The sequence below is a fragment of the Rattus rattus genome, chromosome 1 (assembly GCF_011064425.1).
Source record: "Rattus rattus isolate New Zealand chromosome 1, Rrattus_CSIRO_v1, whole genome shotgun sequence".
NCBI lineage: Eukaryota > Metazoa > Chordata > Mammalia > Rodentia > Muridae > Rattus > Rattus rattus.
Genome location: NC_046154.1, coordinates 244329982 through 244349804, shown reverse-complemented (window position 1 = coordinate 244349804; position 19823 = coordinate 244329982). Strand labels below are relative to the sequence as shown.

The 19823-nt window shown below is 39.9% G+C and overlaps 1 protein-coding gene across 1 annotated transcript in view; it reads left to right on the top strand.

The window, feature by feature from the left end:
• The window catches only part of Fam135b (family with sequence similarity 135 member B), a 277326-nt gene that overhangs the window by 206128 nt on the left and 51375 nt on the right, over positions 1-19823 (top strand). The window contains exons 9-10 of the mRNA XM_032916392.1: positions 16151-16304; positions 18849-18898. Of these exons, the coding sequence (XP_032772283.1) occupies positions 16151-16304; positions 18849-18898 (204 nt within the window). The remainder of the gene's footprint in view (positions 1-16150; positions 16305-18848; positions 18899-19823) is intronic.

The following is a 19823-nucleotide window of genomic DNA, read 5'->3' as shown; positions in this document are numbered from 1 at the left end:
GCCCAAGTGCCTTAGGAAGCTATAAAGTTATGACGCGTATGCCTTAGCTTTACCCTTGATGATATAATTAGGACTGTAACTCTCTTCTGAAAAGATAGTTTATGTGATTGAAATATTGTGAAGACTACCATATCTAAGTCCCTGTAGAAGAATCAGAATTTGGAAGGCTCATTCCCTCTTCTGAACATCTACAGCATCACCTGGTCTTTTTTTAATCTTAGACCAAAAACAGCCATGTTCCCAGTTGCCATGAGCTCAACACGAGTGTTAGCAGTCCCTGGGTTTGCTATGTAACCCATGAAATAATTACTTCTTCTGATTATTTCTTCTTCTTCTTCTTGGTGAGACTCTGGGATTCAGGATACATACTGTTTGTCCACAGAGGCATTGTCTGCATCCCTTTCCTTTTTTACCTAGTACAGAGATCATCTCCTTGCAAAAACTGTTTACTTTAATGCAAACTAAAGATCTCTCTCACTCTACTCTTCACAGTCTACTTGAACATGTATTTATCATTCAATAAATACCATTATTCAAATGACACTGGTTCTATGAAAGTTCATAGTCCTAAATTCATGAGATATGTCAGCTCTTATTTAAATTTCTCCTGTCCTCCTATGACCATAAATCTTGTTACCCATATTTTTATATAAAGATTTTGGTTGTAGCCATATTTATTTACCTCAAGGAAATTATGTTTTTATTGATGGATGTTATTTATATAGAAATATATTATGACATTTTCATATATTTATATAGAGTACATTTATTATATTCACACTCCCATAACTTTGTGGTTCCCCATGTATATAGTCTTCTACTTTCCAGGAGATTTTAATTTACTGAATTTTAAAATTTATTTTTATTATTAATTTTTAGTGTCTTAGGTCACTCTTCTATTACTGTAAAGAGTCATCTTGACCAAGGCAAATCCTGTAAAAGAATTTAATTGAGGATTTGTTTACTATTTCAGAGGGTCAGTTCATTGTCTTCATTGCAGGGAGCATGTTAGCAAGCATGGTGATGGAATGGTAGTGAGTTATATCCTGGACTGCAAACAGAGAGGGAGAAAGAAATGGAGCCTAGGATGGGCTTTTGAAAAAAATATCAAAGTTGACCTCCCAGTAATACACTTCTCCCAACAATGCCACACCTCATGATCATTCTCAAATACTACCACTCCCTCATTAGGCATTCAAAAATATAAGAGCATATATGGGCCATTCTTATGCAAACCACCATAATTAGCATACAAAAATGCTTTACTATGATTTTTGACCATCTATGTATAGTTATTTTCCTCATAAATCACCCCTCCAAGTCATCTAGTTTAATTTTTACCAAGTACCTCATGACCATTGTCCACTCAACACCTATTTCTAGAATAGGCATGAAGTATGGCCCTCTTGGAACTATATATTTAGATCACTCTAAGTGCAGACACTGGAATATGGCAACTGTGCCATTCACTTTCACAGTCTGCTCCAGAATTTATCACTAGAGAGTGGCTTTACTACTCACTGGTAAGAATTAGCCCAGTATTCTTGATTTGCCTATCAGAGTAGATCAGAGAATCATGTTCCACATTGAACTCATTTTCATTCCCAAGAGAACTTTCACACAAATCAATGTTTGCTTCAGGCTCTGAAAAGTATTTTGGGGCTCTGGACAATTGCTCTAGACTTCTCTCAGCATGGCTTTTTGTACCTGAGTCATTCTTAGAAACAAGGCTAGGTGAGAAAGTAAGGAGTCCAGGTAACTTACCAAAGGGCATCAGTTGAACTTTCTGCAAATTAACCTTGATGCTTCCAGTAAGGATGACATGTGAATTGGGTTCCATAGCGTGTTCTTGGTCCCAAAGTGTTTGCATCCTCTTGCTTTATTTAACTGCCATAGCCCTCCCTTCACACATTGAGAGCCTGAAAACAACACTGGGATAAGTTGCTAACAATTGTCCTCTATACTAAAGAATAGGATTAGCTAAAATATAGAATCAAATCTTAACTGTTTTTGGACCTCCCACATTAAGCATATTTAGACATATTTTGATTTATCATACTGTAGCACTCTGCTGGGAGGCTATTAGCATTTTTTCTATTTTACACATAGGAAAAACATCACTGAGTAAAACCTATTATATGTGGATTTGGATGGGGGGCTGCTAGACTAGAGATCTATATATCTGGGGAAATCTTGGGTCCTAAATTTTTCCCTAGGTTTATTAACTTCTTCATCAGAAACCTCAGAACCATCCCCAATCCATTTTCTCTCACCTCTGAGGGACTGATTCCTATAATACACACATATTTGTTTTCCCACCTCATCCTTTCCCTCCCCCACTGCCTGGACTCCATCCTAATTACTACTTATTGGCTAACCCAGCAGTTTCTCAGCTTACCTCTTTGCTTCTGTCTCTGAACTTGCACTCCACTCCATTCCCACCATGGCTAACTTGAGGTGAAAACTCTTGTATTTTTCATCTGACCAAACAATGGAGACTTCTATACTATCTTTTACCTCCTAAGGTAACATCAATTCATCTTGAATGAATCCAAGACATGCTTCATCCTACCCCAACACTGGAGTAGTCTTTCATTCTCACAGTGGCTTCTGTTGCCATCATAAGTCATTGTACTTGCCCATGTGATTACAATTTTCCTAGTCTTGTCTGTACTGACCTATTTCTTCTAAACTGTTCCTAACACTTTTCTTGACGTCACCAGCATGGCATAAGTGCATCTATCTGAGCTATCATAGATTTTGTATGTCACATTGTTACAGAATTTACCAAACTGTGCTGAAATTTATGTGCTGCCTAGATGGACTAAATGGACTGGCATGCAGAAATCATGGAAAAATAATTTTTCCATTTCTTTTTCCCCTTAGTACCTTAACAGAAACGATATTGGATAAATTATTCTTACACAGGCACAGATGAGACATATATATTCTATTTAATTCTGAAATATGACTGCTTTAGCTAGAATGACTCATGCCCTAAATGAAGTTATTACTGAGTGCAGCATTTGAGGGAGGGAAGCAGCAGAGCCATTCTGGAAGAGATAAACTCATATGTACTGAGGTCTGTCTCTATGGAGAAACACTGTGGCACTGACACCTAGCCCCCTGAAATCTGATAGATGGGGCAAAAGTTCAGAGTATTGGTACCCAGTAAGGAAAAGACACTGATTGCAAAATAGAATGTGCTTATTTGGGGGGAAAGTAAGGTCATAGCAAGGAAGACAATAACAGGGAAGATGTCCAGATTTAGATTTTTGTTCTGTGGTAGAAAGACCTCCAATCAAAGCCACTGTAGTGTACACGAAGGTCACTTTAAGACAGGATGAGACCAAAACCTCTGATCTGGAGGGTCGCAGAAGGTACAGAGTGTCTATCCTTCCCTCCTATCTACAGTAGATAGTGAGATATCTACTATCTACCCCCTCCTCCTCCTCTTCTTCCTCCTCCTCCTCCTCCCAGTAGCCTCTTCCCTGCTACTAAGATAGCTAATTAATTGGACTTCCATGATTTATAGGCATCTAGTGTATTTATGTATTGTCTTCCTCTTTTCCTTAAGCTGATCTTTCTTTGATTTAAATTCATAAATGGAAATTTGTAAGGGAGGTGAAATTCTTCCACTTCTGATTATCAGGAAGCTAAAATCCAATTCTCAGCTTTTTCTGTTGGATGCGAGAGCTAATACCTAAAGCAATAAAAGACATCAAATAAGGTTGACGCTGCAAGTCATTGTAAATAATGAGATGCAATAGAAGGAAGAAGAGAAAGATGAGAGGGGAGGAGGGGAAAAGAGAAAGGGAGAAGAGGATGAGTAATAGAGAGATAATAAGGAAGAAGAGGGAGAAAGAAGGAGCATTATCAGTGCAGGAGTGGAGGAAGGGTTAGACAAGGGGGGAGGATAAGAAGAATTGGACAAATTGAAAATGACAGGTTTGACAAGTGTCATCCTCTCCTGTTCCACCTTGTGCCTGCCTCCTCTAACTTATAGGTATAATCTTGCTATGAGCGAATATGAGACTGTGCTACTGAGATTATTTTAAAGATCTTAATTAAAAAAATACAATGGATTGTGGCAGTCGTCATTAATATTATCCAATTAATTTTGGTTATAGTGTACTAGGTTTAACATGTACTTATGAGGCATCTGACAGGTTGTGTAATGTTTCAATGGTCTTACATAGAGATGCCATGTGATTCATAGAGTCAGCATTTCCACACATAGAATTTATCTGGAAGGAATCACTTCTCTTGCCCTTGATTTCAATTTTACGAATTTTCACAGTGTTCAGGTTAATCTAGGTGGAGGCCTGGCTCATCGCACTGAACATTCAGTTCTTGGATCTTTTACACATCCTTTTTGGTGACTGTTTGATTATATATATTTCAGATTTAATCAGAGTTATAATATTTCCCCTTAAAATCAGAACCTTCCTTCAAGCAAGTGTGTAAATAAAAAGACATTCATCAAAACGATGTTTGTGGTCTTAGGATGATCTGACAAGTAAATTACTTGTTCGAGTTGTAGTCAATCTCACTTAGATTGAATATTAAGAATCCCATTTCCAACAGTTAATAAAAAGCTGAATGGTGTGCAGTTTGTGGAATTGCTTCTAATGAACACGTGAAAAAAATACTAGAGAATCAAAGAGAGGAAGCTTTAAATGTTTTGATAGGTAGATTCGATTCTTTCAGTCGTATTGTTAATTATTTTCTACACTGCAATGTTGTAATGTCATCAGTCTCCTTAATCAAGGCATTTACTGTCCTCAGGGCCATTCCTGATAGTTCTGTTTATAATTATATATATATATATATAATCATTTGCAGTTCTTTGTATTAGATTCTGTCTGATGAGGGCTCTGTCTTCAACAATGAAGATAACTAGGTAGAAGGCAGAAGCATTTACAAAACTGTGGAAACATGGTTCCAATTTCTCCTTTCTTTCTTCTCCTGTGTCTTAGTCCACAGCACAAAAAAAAAAAAAGAAAAAAGAAAAAAAAAAGGAGAAATGTGGGTTTTGTCACATTCACATAAGAATTACACTCTGGAAACCACTTTGGAGATAGATAATCCCTTCTGTTTTCCTGTCCCACAGTAAGATAAACTCTCAATATTCTACGTGTCTCAACTCAGGAGACATAAGAATCCACGTGAGTGTATGTCTGTGTGGTTTCAGAGTAAACACTATGTTGTCAATGCTGGTCAGCTCTGATCTTTTTTTCAGATTCCCTGAAGAATGGGTCACATGTCCAAAGTCCACCAAGGGTGTCAAGAAGAGAAATTCATACAATAGGCCACAGAGCTCCTCAGTAGACAGCAATTGCAGATGACAATTGTTTCCTTGTATAGGGCATATAAAATCTCAAAAGTGGAAAATGTTGACTCATTATGTCACTGGACTGACCCTTGGGCCAGTGAGAAGACACAGAATGGCCACAGTGTCTTTAGGGATGGCCCTCTGTTCTGTAGAGCTATCTGGGATTATGATACTGGAAGGAGCCTCTAGGACTTGGAATGGCCTTTGTTGGGCCTTTCATATGGTGAATAACTAATCCTGCTGTTCTGGTGGATAGGTCTTTGTGCTGCTGCTACTTTAATTATCTCTGGTCACACTGTCTTGCTTCTCAATTCAGAAGCTAGCAGTCAACTTCAGAACTGTAATTTCTAGTGAGCATAGAACACTACCTTGTGGAAAAACTTGGCTTTAAGCTAGGCTATGGTTTGAAAGTCCAGATGTATGTCTTAGAAATTATGAAACTGGAGGTCTTTTATTCAGTGTCTCTAGACTTTTTTTTTTACTTCTGTAAATATACTGCATAATTACATTTGTCTTAAGCATTGAAAAGAGAAGCAGCAATACCCATGGAAAACCAGAGTCACAAAGGAGAAAACGAGAGAGTTTTTGCTAATACCCTTGGTTAAAAGAACACATAGATATTAAATCCTATATCTTATTACAGAGATGCCTTGGTAGTGGGCACCATGGTCTCCATTAAAGAATGCTTTTACCTGAAGGATGGAGCATTACCCTCTTTCTTTTTCAATAGTCATCATTTGTTTAATAAATAGAAGAAAGAGGCTAGGATTATTATGCTGACGTTCCCACCCACATGATGTTTCCTCCTCTAGTTTCTTCCCTTGGTGCTAACTCCCCTCAAACAGGGTTGTAGGCCATACGTACATAAGAACCAATAGAAAGCTGAAGACATCACTCATGGTCTACCGAGAACTCATTTGTTTAAAGTCTGCTTCAATCAACCACCCATAAACACAGGTTGTAACAATGTATCATCCATACATAGAAGAAAAAAGACACAGAACCAGATTTGCTACTGCTTTGGCCAGAGCCGTCTTCATCCAAGGTGACTGCTTAGTAGTCATTCATAAGATGACTCATGAAAAGAAAGATCTCAGTAGACGTGGAAAGTCAGCAGGAATATATCTTAATTTGGGGGTTAATAAATAATTTTTTAAGTCATGGCTAGTCAATCATGCCTAGTGATGATAATCAGTCATCAGACTGAGGAAGTACTAAGTGAGATGTCTTAATTCTGTTTCTCTTGCTGATTAAAAAAAAAAAAACAACAACTTGAGAGGAATGGTGTATTTTAACTCACAGTTCATCGCACAGTCTATCATGTTGGGGAAGACATGGAAGCTTGAAGCAGCTGTTGAATCACATCTAGTCAGTCTGCAGAGAGCAATGAATGTACTCTAGTACATACAGCTCACTTTCTTCCTTTTATACAGTCCAGGATGCTGCACACGGTTATGGCCTTGCTCATATTTCACATGGATGTTTCCCATCTGTTAATGTGATCAATGCCCACACAGACATGCCCAGAGGCCCTTCTCCCAGGTGATTCTGGGAGAATCAATTAACAGTAATAATTAGAGCTTCCTCAGCCATGTGTGTCTGGCAGAGAGGGCATTGGAATCTGAAAGGGAGAGTGGTTTGCCCAAACTACAGCTGGTTAGTAACAAAGACCAAGGTAGCAAGAGGGAACTTTATTCTTTTGCCACTGGTGGAATAGGTTTCCTCTTTAAACCTGAGCCCCGACCTGGTAAGAAAGCCAGTCAAACAGCTTCTTGTGCCTGTATGAACACATGTGACAGTTGAAATTGGGCAAACCACTGCCATAGACAGCTCAGAGTCAAAACCCAAAGCGTTCAGAGCTGGCTCAGTCCTATGTTTTTGACTTGCCAGGTGCCTGGCCTGAGAGCTGCAAGAATTACTTCGAAGTTATTTCCCACCCTACAAGTGCGGTATAAATAACCAGACTTAATTTTATTGCATTGTTAAATGTTAGGCCCAAGCTCCAGTTCAAGACAAAGAGGGAGGTTAAGAGATGAGAATCACTTTATTCGCTCCAGGCAAAAGCCATGACATAAACCACATATCAGGCAGCCATATGTGGGCACCCAGGCACAGGCTGGTACACAGACTGAATAAAGGTGAGACCAGCATGCAGCCTCATAGAAGTAGACACAAAAATTTTACACACACACACACACACACACACACACACACACACACACACACACACACACAAAGACAGGTTGGCTGGTGAAAGCAAAAACTCTCAACTCTCAACTCAAGGACATATGTGAAATTACTCCAAAAATGGATAACATCACTGTTTACTTTGAGGGTTCTCACACATCTAGTGTAGGCCATTTAATGTTGACTCATAACCACATAATGTTCAGAATTAGCCATGTTGGCCCATGCTGGATAGTCTTATCAGCAACATGTTTTCCAGTATAGCTCTCTGTTCACATTACCATGAAAACTGAAACCATTATTTTGCATAATGCTATTAAATAATACAGGACATTTGATAAAGGCCCAACAACAAATAACTAGTAATGTTTTATACATCATTGATGGTGGTTTTTTTTCAGTCCAGATGGAATAACAATATAAAAGTCACTGCCAGAAAGGGAGCATGGGCCTTAAAAGTCTTACCGCCCAAACTGCAGTTGGATGAGGAAAGGTCATGAAGCAACTGGTCATAGCGTTTGTGCTAACCACACTTAACTTTTGATGACAAAACCCAAGATTAAGTACAGAATGAAGGACTTATTTTGGTTCATGGTTTCAGAGGTGTCTATTGTCACCTGAGTCCTTTTCTATCCTGGATATATTAGACAGAACTTCAGAGTGAAAGAGCATGGGAGATCACAGTTGCTCAGTTCACAGCAGCAGGTAACAGAGTTAGAAAAGGGCCAAAGTTAGATACGGCTTCACCACATGCCTCCAGTACTTCCATCCAGGCCCCAGCTTCCTCAACTTTATCCCCTCTCAATGGTTCGTCAATTATTGAATCCATCAATGAGTGGACCACTGATTAGGTCAAGGCACTCCTGATTGAGATACCTTGGGACATAGCCTTACAGAATACTCAGCAGCATGCTCTCTTAATCTCCTAGGTGTTCTCAATTTGACAATTAAGGTCAAGTATCACAACATTCTAGACTGAAGTCTGATTGAACACACATATATGTTTTAAATCAATACCTAGAACATTAATATCATCCCATGTATCTGTTTTCACATAATTATAGCAGCAAATATGTTGATGTATCTAGACAGAAGACCTTATTTTGTGGAAATGCTTATTTCAGAAATTACTAGTATTTAATATAAGCTCTATATAAAACACTACTAAAGGGTAATTTATCAAAGTATTCAGGCAACTCATATTAAGCCAAGTATCCATAGTATTTTCTTTGCAGTGGGAAATTCTAGTTCACATCTCTGAATTCATAAAGTCCCGCAATTCTGAAGAAAGACATGGTTGGAATAGGTTGGAACAAAGCCATAGGTATATGCTAAACCGCTTCGTGGTTATCCTGAGCTCCAGTGCCCCATAGAGGATGCTGTGTTCTCACTTTCATTTGGCTATTCTATGTATCCAATGGCTACCAATTGGTTGGATGATTCTGTTCAGAGACAACTAGCACAGTGTTTTTACCATGGAGATGTCAAGGCAATGTACAAGGAGGTTAAGGTGGTTTAGTCAACCAAGGTGTCTATATATGAGGGACTACAGACGGCTTGCCACGCAGGTTACCTTGAATGCCACACCAGAGAATTTGTAGTTTGACTTATAAATGTGGGATGCAGGAAACTAGTGTGTAGTCTATGGCTGCAGACAATGGGAATCACAGAGCAATGAGCCCTTCTATGAGACCTTCTTTTAGCAATTTGGTTGAGACAAATGAAACTAGAGCAGAGAACTGGGAATGCCATATGGAAAAACCCCAGGGTAGCAGATTTTGAAGTCATAAAGACACTTGCATCCTAGAACTTTCTGGCTTCCCTGAGTGTTGGATAAAGTGGGATCCAGTAGCAAAGGCCAGAGGGAAAGAACGTAAGGAAGACATAATCAACTCATTTCAGATGTCTCTGTGAACCTGGCAAGGTACCCAATCAAAGATCTGGATCCCAGTCCTATACTTAGATGGAGGAGTGTATATTTGAGAGGTATGTATACACATAGAGGTGGGATCCAGAGCACACAAAATTGTTTGACTTTTGTATATTCTGGCAAGTAATGAATGTCATGCAAACTACAACTTAACTAACATCAGATCCTGTTGCCACATCCTGTTGCAATTCCTACTTCCTACATCAGGAAATGACCTCTCTGATACTAATGGGAAAACTCTACGTGGTTAATGAGCGGCTAATTCAGGAGGAGAGATCTTTTTGCATCCAGGATCTATTTTTTAACTATAGCATATGGCTGCAACTGTTAAATAGGCTATAGTTATTCCGTTTCTAGTGGGTTAATTGTTACACTTCACTATAGGCAGCCATGTTCATGAGTCCATCAGTGACTGTGGCTCTGAGTATGGGCAAGTACCATTTCAACAGGCACTGTTTCAACATGTTACCTGAACGGCCTCCCTTGCTCTCTAGTAGCAATCCTGTGGGGCCTGTCTAGTGTGTGACCCCTTTTTGTAAATGAAGTGCCTGCAAATACTGAGATGCAGTACTCTGTCCAATGTGACAGTGGCACTGAATTGAACTGAAAATTCAGACAACATAACTGTCTTCTTCGTTGACTTGACCAAGGAATCCAATTCACTTCTATCCCCCTGTATGAATATTTCCTACGCACACAGTAGTTAGTTCATCCACAGTAAGGAAGAGACAGCTGTCTCTTGTTATGTGTCTAGTTTTGGACTGAGCCCAATCCAGAGGACATCACCATCTATGAGTTCATGTTCTCACTGACAATATCCATGTCCTGTTTGATTCCTTTTTCACTATTAAGGATTTCATTCCTAATGGAAAAGTTGGCTTCTAAGTGCCTTTTTCTTATACTTCTCAGTACTTCATACAGTTCTGATGCATAACTATTGGCTTTTGAACATACACATGGGATCTATGGGCTTTCGGTGTTGGCTAATGTGATTTTCTACGCTATATTAACCAATTTCAAAAAGTTACACTGTTATGTAAGTTAGGGACAATGGCATTTATTGTTAAATAATGCTCTCCAGCCACTTTTAAGGATAGCAGCTTAGGATAGCATTTAATCTCCTTACCCACCTCTGTAATGATAATGAATCAGCCTTATAAATATTCACCAAAAATGTTTATGTCTTCCTTAAAACACTGTAATGACATCAAGGCCTAATTTTAAAATTCAAGTTTCATTACAATTGCCATGTCATATCTAGAAAACAGCTACTGCTGCACTCTTCTCTATCCTTCAGTTCCCAAAGTCCCTTCTGCTCCATCTTCTGAAATGGCATGCACCACAGATGTCGTATTTCTGGTCATAAAGTCTCTTTAGTACTTGTGACTACCTGTGTGGGGTTTGCAGCAACAACCAAAGCAAAGCAAAACAAAAAGCCACAAACACTAGACAGAGAGGGAGGAACAGAGGGAAGGGGAGGGAAGAATTGAGAGAAGGAGGGAGGGGAGGAGAGGGAGAGAGAGAGAGAGAGTGAGAGAGAGAGAGAGAGAGGAGAGGCAGAGAAAGAGGAGAGGACTTGAGGGTAGGAGGAAGATTAACTGTGGGGGTGAGGAAATATGAGAAAGAATCAGGGTGGGTATATAAGTATGATAATCGCTTATTCCATTTAAGTATTGACACTATCAAGAATTAAAAGTATAAAATAGAAGTCAATTTTAACAAATGTCAAGGATTCTTGACCTTCCTCAGTAGTTTCTGGGTTACTTTCCAAAAGAAGGCCATGCCAGGAAGAGGATGGAATTTTGAGAAGGAGGAAGGACAAAAACAGGTTTTCAGGACTGGCAGAAGCATCGCCACTACTGGATTTGATGCCTTTATAATCCTCTTTTGGCTTTTATTGATGCTTAGTCACAGTAAATGGAGACACTGCCGGACTTATTGTTAATGCCTCTGTCAAAGCAAGCAGACCTCTGTTGAGCATCTGTTCTCTGAAAGCTTGCTCTCTCTCTCTCTCTCTCTCTCTCTCTCTCTCTCTCTCTCTCTCTCTCTCTCTCTCTCTCTCTCCACCCCCTACCCCGTGCCTTTGCAGAGAGCACTTGCCTCAACTATGACTCAAAGAGCCATTTCTGCCACTAGAAAGCAGAGTGACTTTAAATCATTGAGCCCCAGTCTTTTGATCCAGTCTTATCACCATGAAAATAGGTGATCTTGTGACTTAGTCTTGGTCTGATGCAAAGTATCTCCAAGGCACATCGTTAAAACGAAAACCCAGAAATATTTAAGATCATTCTCCACTGTATGATTATGTCTCTACATGTTATAAAACATATATTCATGTAGTAAGTGTGCATACCTCTACATATGTGTTTCCTGGAAAGATCTACAATAATTTTACTGAACACTGGAGAATTTCACATTGTTTGTTGATACTAAATTTTATTTTCCTTCTTTCTTTATTTGTATTCAACTTTGAAATGAGAAATGGGAGTGCCTGCTTTCTGAAGTGCTTGTAGGAAGTCAAATGAGATAAATATAATAGAGCTGTCTTTAGGTTCGTCAAATAGGATTTTCTACTGCTCTATAGGTCTGGGGAGTCTGGCATAATTCCTGCTATATACAAGCTCTTCTAGTCTTTATTTTATCTTAAGAGAGAGAAACAAATGAGTGATTCTGATAGTTAGGCAAATGGACACATTCTACTGGTCTAAATTTTATGGTAAGTCTCTTGATTCCAATTTTTTTTATTGTTCTTTAACAAGTCGTTTTATTATACTGATATTCTATTACCACATAAGAAGCATAATTATGTGCATACAGCATTTATACTTGGCAAACAATGACTAGAACACTTTTAATTTTTCTGTTCAGTGTTAATGGCAATCTATTTAGCTTTCTTTAAGTTCTTTCCAAGAGGAATTACTTCTCACAAGTGTATGCCAGAGTTAAATCAGTACAGTGAGGAGATAGGCTTACTGGAGAAAAACAGGCATGATGTAATGGTTGAATACAGACACGTTGGAAGGGACCACCCATCCTGAGCCAGTTTACTCAATTCCATCTTCTTTAGCTCTGTGTTACCCCATAGTCTAAGCTAGTTTGCACTGAGGAATTAAGTCATCCTTCCATTTGATGATTCGTTTCCATTATTGATTTAGACACTGCATTGTCCACACGGTATTTTTAACTTTTTGAAAAACGTCAGTCCAAGCATTTTAATCCCTTGTTGCAAACCTTTGACAATTCAAATTACTTTAAAAATCTTCTTATTCTTGGAATGATTTCATTATGCCATCTCCTTAATTTCCGATTTCATCTACCTTTTCTTACGCCACACTGCAACACACCTCTAAGCTACTCTCAAGGTTCCCTGTCATCACTGTGTGACATTTCTGTTATGTTCAAGTTGGAGAGACTAGACAACATCATCACATAACATAGGCGTCCTCAACCTTCCTAGTGTTGTGACCCTTTAGTACAGTTCTTCATGGTGCAGTGGTTCCCCAGCCATAAATTTGTTTCACTGCTACTTCATAACTGTAATTTGCTACTGTTATGACTTGTAATATAAATAGAGTATCTGCTATTGGATCTCTGTGAATGGGTTGTTTGACCTACCCTCATCCCAAAGTTCTCCACCCACAGGTTGAGGTCCAGTGATGTAAGGGAAGGTTATAGAGCTCAGAAAGTAAAAGCATTGGGAAGTAGTTACTGTAACAGAAGGTGTTTGTAATGGACATGAGATATACTGCCCGGGTGTTACCTCAATCCTGAGCCAACCCTTCGGTATTAGAGACTTTGTAGCCAACTATTGATGGCTTTTCAAGGAAAACTTGTTTGCCCAAGATCTCATCTCCTTCCCTAGGGTGTCTCATACTCAAGAGTGTTGATCCCATTAAGTATGCCATAACCTTGCAAGAACAAGACCCATTCAGCAGCCTTAGGAACAAGAACAGAGACTATATACATTTGAAAGGGTTCTCAAATTTATCCAGCAAACAACTGAGACATTTCCTTTAAATGTTTTCCTTCTCTACCTACAGACTAAGCCAGTGCTTGTTCTCTCTTCTCTTCTCTCTCTCTCTCTCTCTCTCTCTCTCTCTCTCTCTCTCTCTCTCTCTCTCTCCTCCTCCTCCTCCTCCTCCTCCTCCTCCTCTCTCCCATCCTCTCTCTCCCCTTTTCTTCCATCCTTCTTTCATTCTTTCTTTTTAATTTAATTTTATTTTTTTAGTATTCACTTTATATCATGCTCACTGACCCCTCCTAGTCACCCCCTCCCACAATCCTTTCCACACCCTCCTCCCCTTCTGCTCTGAGAATGTGGGAACCTCCTAGTATTCTCCAACCCTGGCACATCAAATCTCTGTAAGGCTAGCTTTCTCTCCCAACTGTGAGGCCAGACAAGGCAGCCCAGCTAGAAGAACATATCCTACAGACAGGCAACATATTTTGTAATAGCTGCTGTTGCAGTTGTTCAGGATTCGCATGAAGGTCAAGCACATGGTCAACATAAGAGAGGGAGGTCTAGGTCCAGCCCATGTATGTTCTTTGGTTGGTGGTTCAGACCCTGAGAGCCCCAAGGCTCCAGGTTAGTTGACTATGTTAGTCTTCCTGTGGAGTTCCTGTCACCTGAGGAATTCCTCCTATTCTTCTATAAGAATCCCAAGCTCTATCCTCTGTTTGGCTGTGGGTGGGTATTTCTCTCTGGTCAGCTGCTGGGTAGAGCCTTTCCGAGGACAACATACTTCTATCTGTAATACTATAAAAGGCTAATATCTTTTTTGGTTTGTTTGTTTGGTTTGGTTTTTAGAAAGAGTTTTTCTGTGTAGCCTTGGCTTACTGGATCTTACTCAGTAGACCAGACTGGCCTTGAACCCACAGAGACCTGACTCTTTAGTGCATACTACCAAGTGCCATGTCTGGGTCCATATTCCCACTGCAGCCATGCTCTCTGTTGATGTCCCTGCCCCATATGGCCACTGACAGCCATGCAGGTGCCCCTGGTCTGTGCTGCAGCCTGAAGCCATGTTGATGTTCAAGGGAGAGTCATGCTGCCACCAGAGGCCTTATAGATGTGAGTGGCTTGCACTGACACCTGAAGCCATGTCGATATCTGTGTGGTCTGGGCTATCTCTGAGGACCTTGTCTAGGTCTGTGATCCTACTGTGGTCAGGACCATGTCTGTGGTCTGTAATGTCACCAGAAAGCATGAGGAAGCCCACAATCAGTGCTCCTGCTGATGGTAAAGGACTGGGAAGCTACTTTGGCAAAGATGTTGACAACTGAAGATGTACATTTGAGAAAGATGAACATGGAAGGCATCTGTGACCACAGCATTCCCACCCCTCCCCCAAAAGGTAACAGCCTAGATAGGAGGAGAACTCTTAAAACTTGTGATAAAGATGCTGAAACAAAGTGTTCCACAATTGCTGGCTTCCTCAATTGAGGGGAGGGTTCAATTCTATTTAAGGGGCATGCTCCAGTGACTATAGATGCCACACATTGGACTTTTCCTTTTGGATGGGGAGAAGCTCACAAGGGGAGAGGGTTGAGATGCAAAGGCATAGAAGGATGGGGGAAGTGAGTGTGATTTGTGTGTATGAAATGAAATTCTCAAAGAAGCAATAAAATATTATGTTGAAATAAAACCAAAGACTGCATGGGATAGGATACTGCTGTAATCACCAAACACACAGACCCACATACCGAAGTGTTCCCCCTCCCAGCTGAATCTTCCTCCAGATTCCGCAAGGCAACAGTAGGGGACCATGAAGAGCAAGTGCTTGCTCCCATGTGACCAAGGGGGACGTAGATGGGTGTGCAGGTGTGTAACACCACTAAATGTTCCTACCACTCCTACATACCGCTGCATTTCCATTCTCTCCAACCTACCCCATGATTCCTTTCTCTGCTCTTAGAAGACATTTCTCTTGTAATTTTCTCTGGAATATCTTTCTCTTTTAGGTTGGAAAGAGAGACGCATTATCTTATTTAACATCAACAAAACTGTCTTGTTTATACTTTTACTCCACCGAGTCCATGGTGGACTTAAGCGTTTTCTCTTGGTTGCACAAACCTCATTGTCTTTCTGCTATTCCTATAGCCTCAAACAGATTCCACTGTGCACCGTCTTCTGAAACTGTGCTCATATATGAGTTCACATTGGGCACATCAAGCACTCAGCACCCTACTGCATTCTCCCTTACTATTTTATATATGATAGTTTTATCTTCCCTTTGTAGCACAATCTGCTGCTCACACAATAGTCTTTCTAATCTTCCCCATACCCACATAAAAGATTCCACTTCTTATGTCCCCTTACTTCTTCTGCAGTACATTCTATGGGAACCGGAGAAAGTGACTTCAAAGTGGACAGAAGTTGCTGGTGACCAACCTTCTTGGTGTGGGCATTGTTAGCTTTATCTGATTCTGATTCATTATTTTCTACAATTGTTTTTAATGTTGCAGCTACTCATATCTTAACTTGGACATAGTACAACAATGGCATGGTGTGCCCATGGTTTTTCCTATGTGGAGGGATACAGAAGCAACTTGGGCAGCTTTCTTTCTGTAGTCTTCTTATTTGCCATGAATTAGACCTGAAGCTCAAAATCTTCTGTGAGTGTCAAGTGGAGAAGAAGGAGCTCTTTGATTTTTGGACAAGATATCATTTTGTCAGTTTTCTCCTTCTGTCTTTTCAGGGAAGCTTCTATGTTCCTTCGGAGAACTGCATACAACATGCACATAAGTGGCACCGGGATGTCTGTCTACTGCTCCTTCATGCCTATCGGGGCCTCCGACTCTACTTCCTGGTCATCATGAGAGACATTCCTGAGCTGCCCACCATGGAGCTGGGTAAGGGGATAGTAGCAGAAAAATCTCCTTCCAGGAGCTGACATTCCTCATTGGAGTGTAAAAGGAGAAAAGGTGGTATGCTTTTGCGAAGTTCATGTGAAAATATGATTGGTCATTGAACCTGTTCTGAGATCTACCTCATTGTATTAAGAGAGACTCTTTGGAAGGACAAATGGAGCGAGAATATATATGAGTACTTCAAGACACCCACTCATTCATTTATGTATCAAATAAATATTTCTTAAAATACCTACCATATACTTGGCATCCTATTTAATAATGTTCAGCTGCTTTTGATAGAAAATCCTGGTATCACACAAAAGAACACACAAATAAAGCCAAAGTATCACCAAAAGGCAATTATGTTTTGCAAAAAGGTTGTGTCAGAACCCAAACTGGTCTAGCATCATACCAGAGCCACTAGAGCTCCTGTATTTTATCACAGAAATAGGTAAAGACTGAATCTTGCATTATTGGTGATAGTTCAACTTTATAATCTAAAGTGATTGTCCAATCAAGTAAAGGGGAAGGTTCTTGAGTCTTTCAGTCCTTTCCAGGCCATCGACTACCATTGCTTAATACACACACACACACACACACACACACACACACACACACACACACACAAACACACACACACACATACACACACCACCTCTTTCTCATTTCCTAGAAAAATTTGCAAGTTTAAAGTCTTTTATAATTAATATGATTATAGAATTGCAACTAATAAACATGTATAATAGCTCTCTAAAAGAGCACTTCATTCACAGAAAGGAATCATACATTTACATATATGAACACATGTAGTCATTCTTATCCATTATACTTGTATGTTTCTAATTTTTCCTTTTCTTATCCCATAAAGGATCCTAGAACCTATAATGACATGCCAAATTTGGTTATAGGGACAAATAGATGTTTTTATAAACTTAAATATCATGAAGATTAATGAGCCTAGATCCCTGTCAAGGAATAAATAAGAGAAGTCAAAAATGGAAGTCAAATTATTACATATAGCAATATGTAGCCTTGACAGAAGCCTAGAGATCCTGCACTGACTGCCTGGAGTAGGGAATGTTAATCCCATCCTCCATCAAAGCATTCCATATGTTGAGGTTCATCTCAAAGTCCTTTGGACCAGAGCTCAACTCAGAGCCCAGGATTCAAGGATAATGCATATTTCAATGTCTGAATCTTACTGAATGCTTATGCTCTCTTCTTCTGGATATCTTCTGTAAGGACCGTACCATTGGTAATGCATTGCATTATAAGCGGGTGGCAGGACAATATTATAGTTACAGGTTGCTCTTTATCGTCAGACTATGGAGTCTATGAGAGCCGGTTACCCCTAAGATTCCTTATCTTTCTCTAGTCCACAGAGCAGGAAGTGTTTGTGATGCTTGCTTTGGATTTTAAAGCCTCTTGATGTTTCGTTTCATCAGCCATGACGGCTGGTTAAGCCAGTGCCTGGAATTATCACCCACTCTCTGAATTGGATTTTTTTTTTTTTTTTTTTGAGGTCAATCTTACACAGGTTGTAAAGACATCCTGGGAACTCAGGCTATGACCCTTTTAAGAGAGCACTTTCTTTGCATACATCAAATCCCACATTTGGCCTACAGCTCCACAAAAACAAAATAAAAGACAGTACAGAATCAGAGCCCAGTTATATTGCCCCAAAGAAAACAAATTTTATTCAACAACATCTAACAACAGAACCTTTTGTTACTTTAAAAAAACAAAAAACAAAAAACAAAGTTTATTTCCTGAAATGTTTTCAGCATATTTTTATTGAGCATTTTCTATACATTGGCCATTGTACTGGACACATAGTATATAGTTCTGTTCACAGGGAATAAAGTCTAATATATCAGATGGAGGGTCAGCAGGACACAGAGATGCTAAGAGATTGTTCACATTATCGTAGGTAGAATAATTGCATGCAAATGACTCACTTTGGCATTGGTAAGCTAGGAGAGAGTTCAAAAACTATCAAAACTCTGACCATAAAATCACAAATAGCCAGAGATCACTGGTTCAGGCTGACAAGCTGGTGTATAGCAAGCTGTACCATGTGTAGCCTGGATGCCCATTAGTGTCACTTTCCCTGGAGCCTACAGTCTACTCAATTCTGCCACTCCTCTCTGTTGAGCTTCTGACTTTCAGGTCCAAGATGGAGATACAAATTCTCTCTCTCTCTCTGTATGTGTGTGCACGAGTACATGCATGAGCATATGCATCTGGAAACACAAATAAATGTAGACTCATTTGGGCACATAAAGTGCTAGAGACAGTAAGGAGTCAATTATACCTTATAATTCCACTCACAAATCTACTATGGGTTTTCTCTTGCTTTCAGTCCATGGTGCCTAATGAGGCTGGTTCTCTTCAAAGTCTGATAAGGAGAGTCCTCTGGAGTTGCCTTTGTCTCTCCTTTTCTGACTTTCCCATTTAGAGCATGAAATCCAAACCATTCCCTTTAGTAAGTATAGCATTTAAGTGGGATCTGTTTAATTGTGTGGTCTTTTTCTTCCTTCCCAGAGGTTCTTGCTGTCGAAGAAACACTTTCTCAGCTGTGCTCAGAGCTACAGGTAATTACAGTGCAAACCCCGAGTCTGAACAGTACTTAAGAGTGCTGGACCGAGCTGGTTTTGCCGGCCACACAGCATGTCAGTCACTGAAACCACAATTTTCCCCAAAGAGAGTAAATTCACAGGTACTAATGTGCAGGGATAAGGGATGGGCCTGGCCACAAATCTACCTGTCTGAAGAAAGGGCTGAGAAGCTTCTGTGACACAAGCAAAGAGGGTGTCTAAGGTCAACCTAGGAAAATGATTGGCAACAAGGAAAACTAATCATGTTTTGAACATGTGCAATAAGGTTCATGGTTTGTTCCCAGGCAACAGGCCCAGAAACATCAGCAGGTTCAGAAATGGCAACAATAGCATTGTATTTTCGTGGAGTTTACAGATGTCAAAAGGTCATGCAGCCAACACTGTCCACGTCACTAGGAATTATGAAGTAGAAAGAGGATGCATCTTTTGGAGCTTGTGCAGAAGAATGAACTTTGAATCCATGAGGTGTTCTCTTATCTCCATCCATTATGCCATGTGGAGAGTGGATGCACAGTTAGGATATCTAACTTCATGCCCAACCATGTAGTTTCTAACAGTGTCTCCCTAGAGTCAGCATCAGGCCTCACAGGTCAAATGCTCAGTTTTGCAACATCTCTCCTTGAGTAGTTTCTGGAACTACCCTAATTTGACCAACAGCTATGAGATAGAGATTTGTAATCCTACATTTGAAGTTAGATGATCTTATTTAATGGCTTATAAAGTTCCAGAAACATGTTTCTAAACACCACAGTCTATTATAAGACTAGTACAAAGGTTATGAGTGAATAGCTAGATGAAGAATGCATAGGTCAAAGTTGGAAAAGGAGGCCAAGAGTGAAGCTTCTTTTCCTTGAGTTGAGCTAGGCCAAATTCAGGCAAGTGGGTCACTATTCTGGGAGTT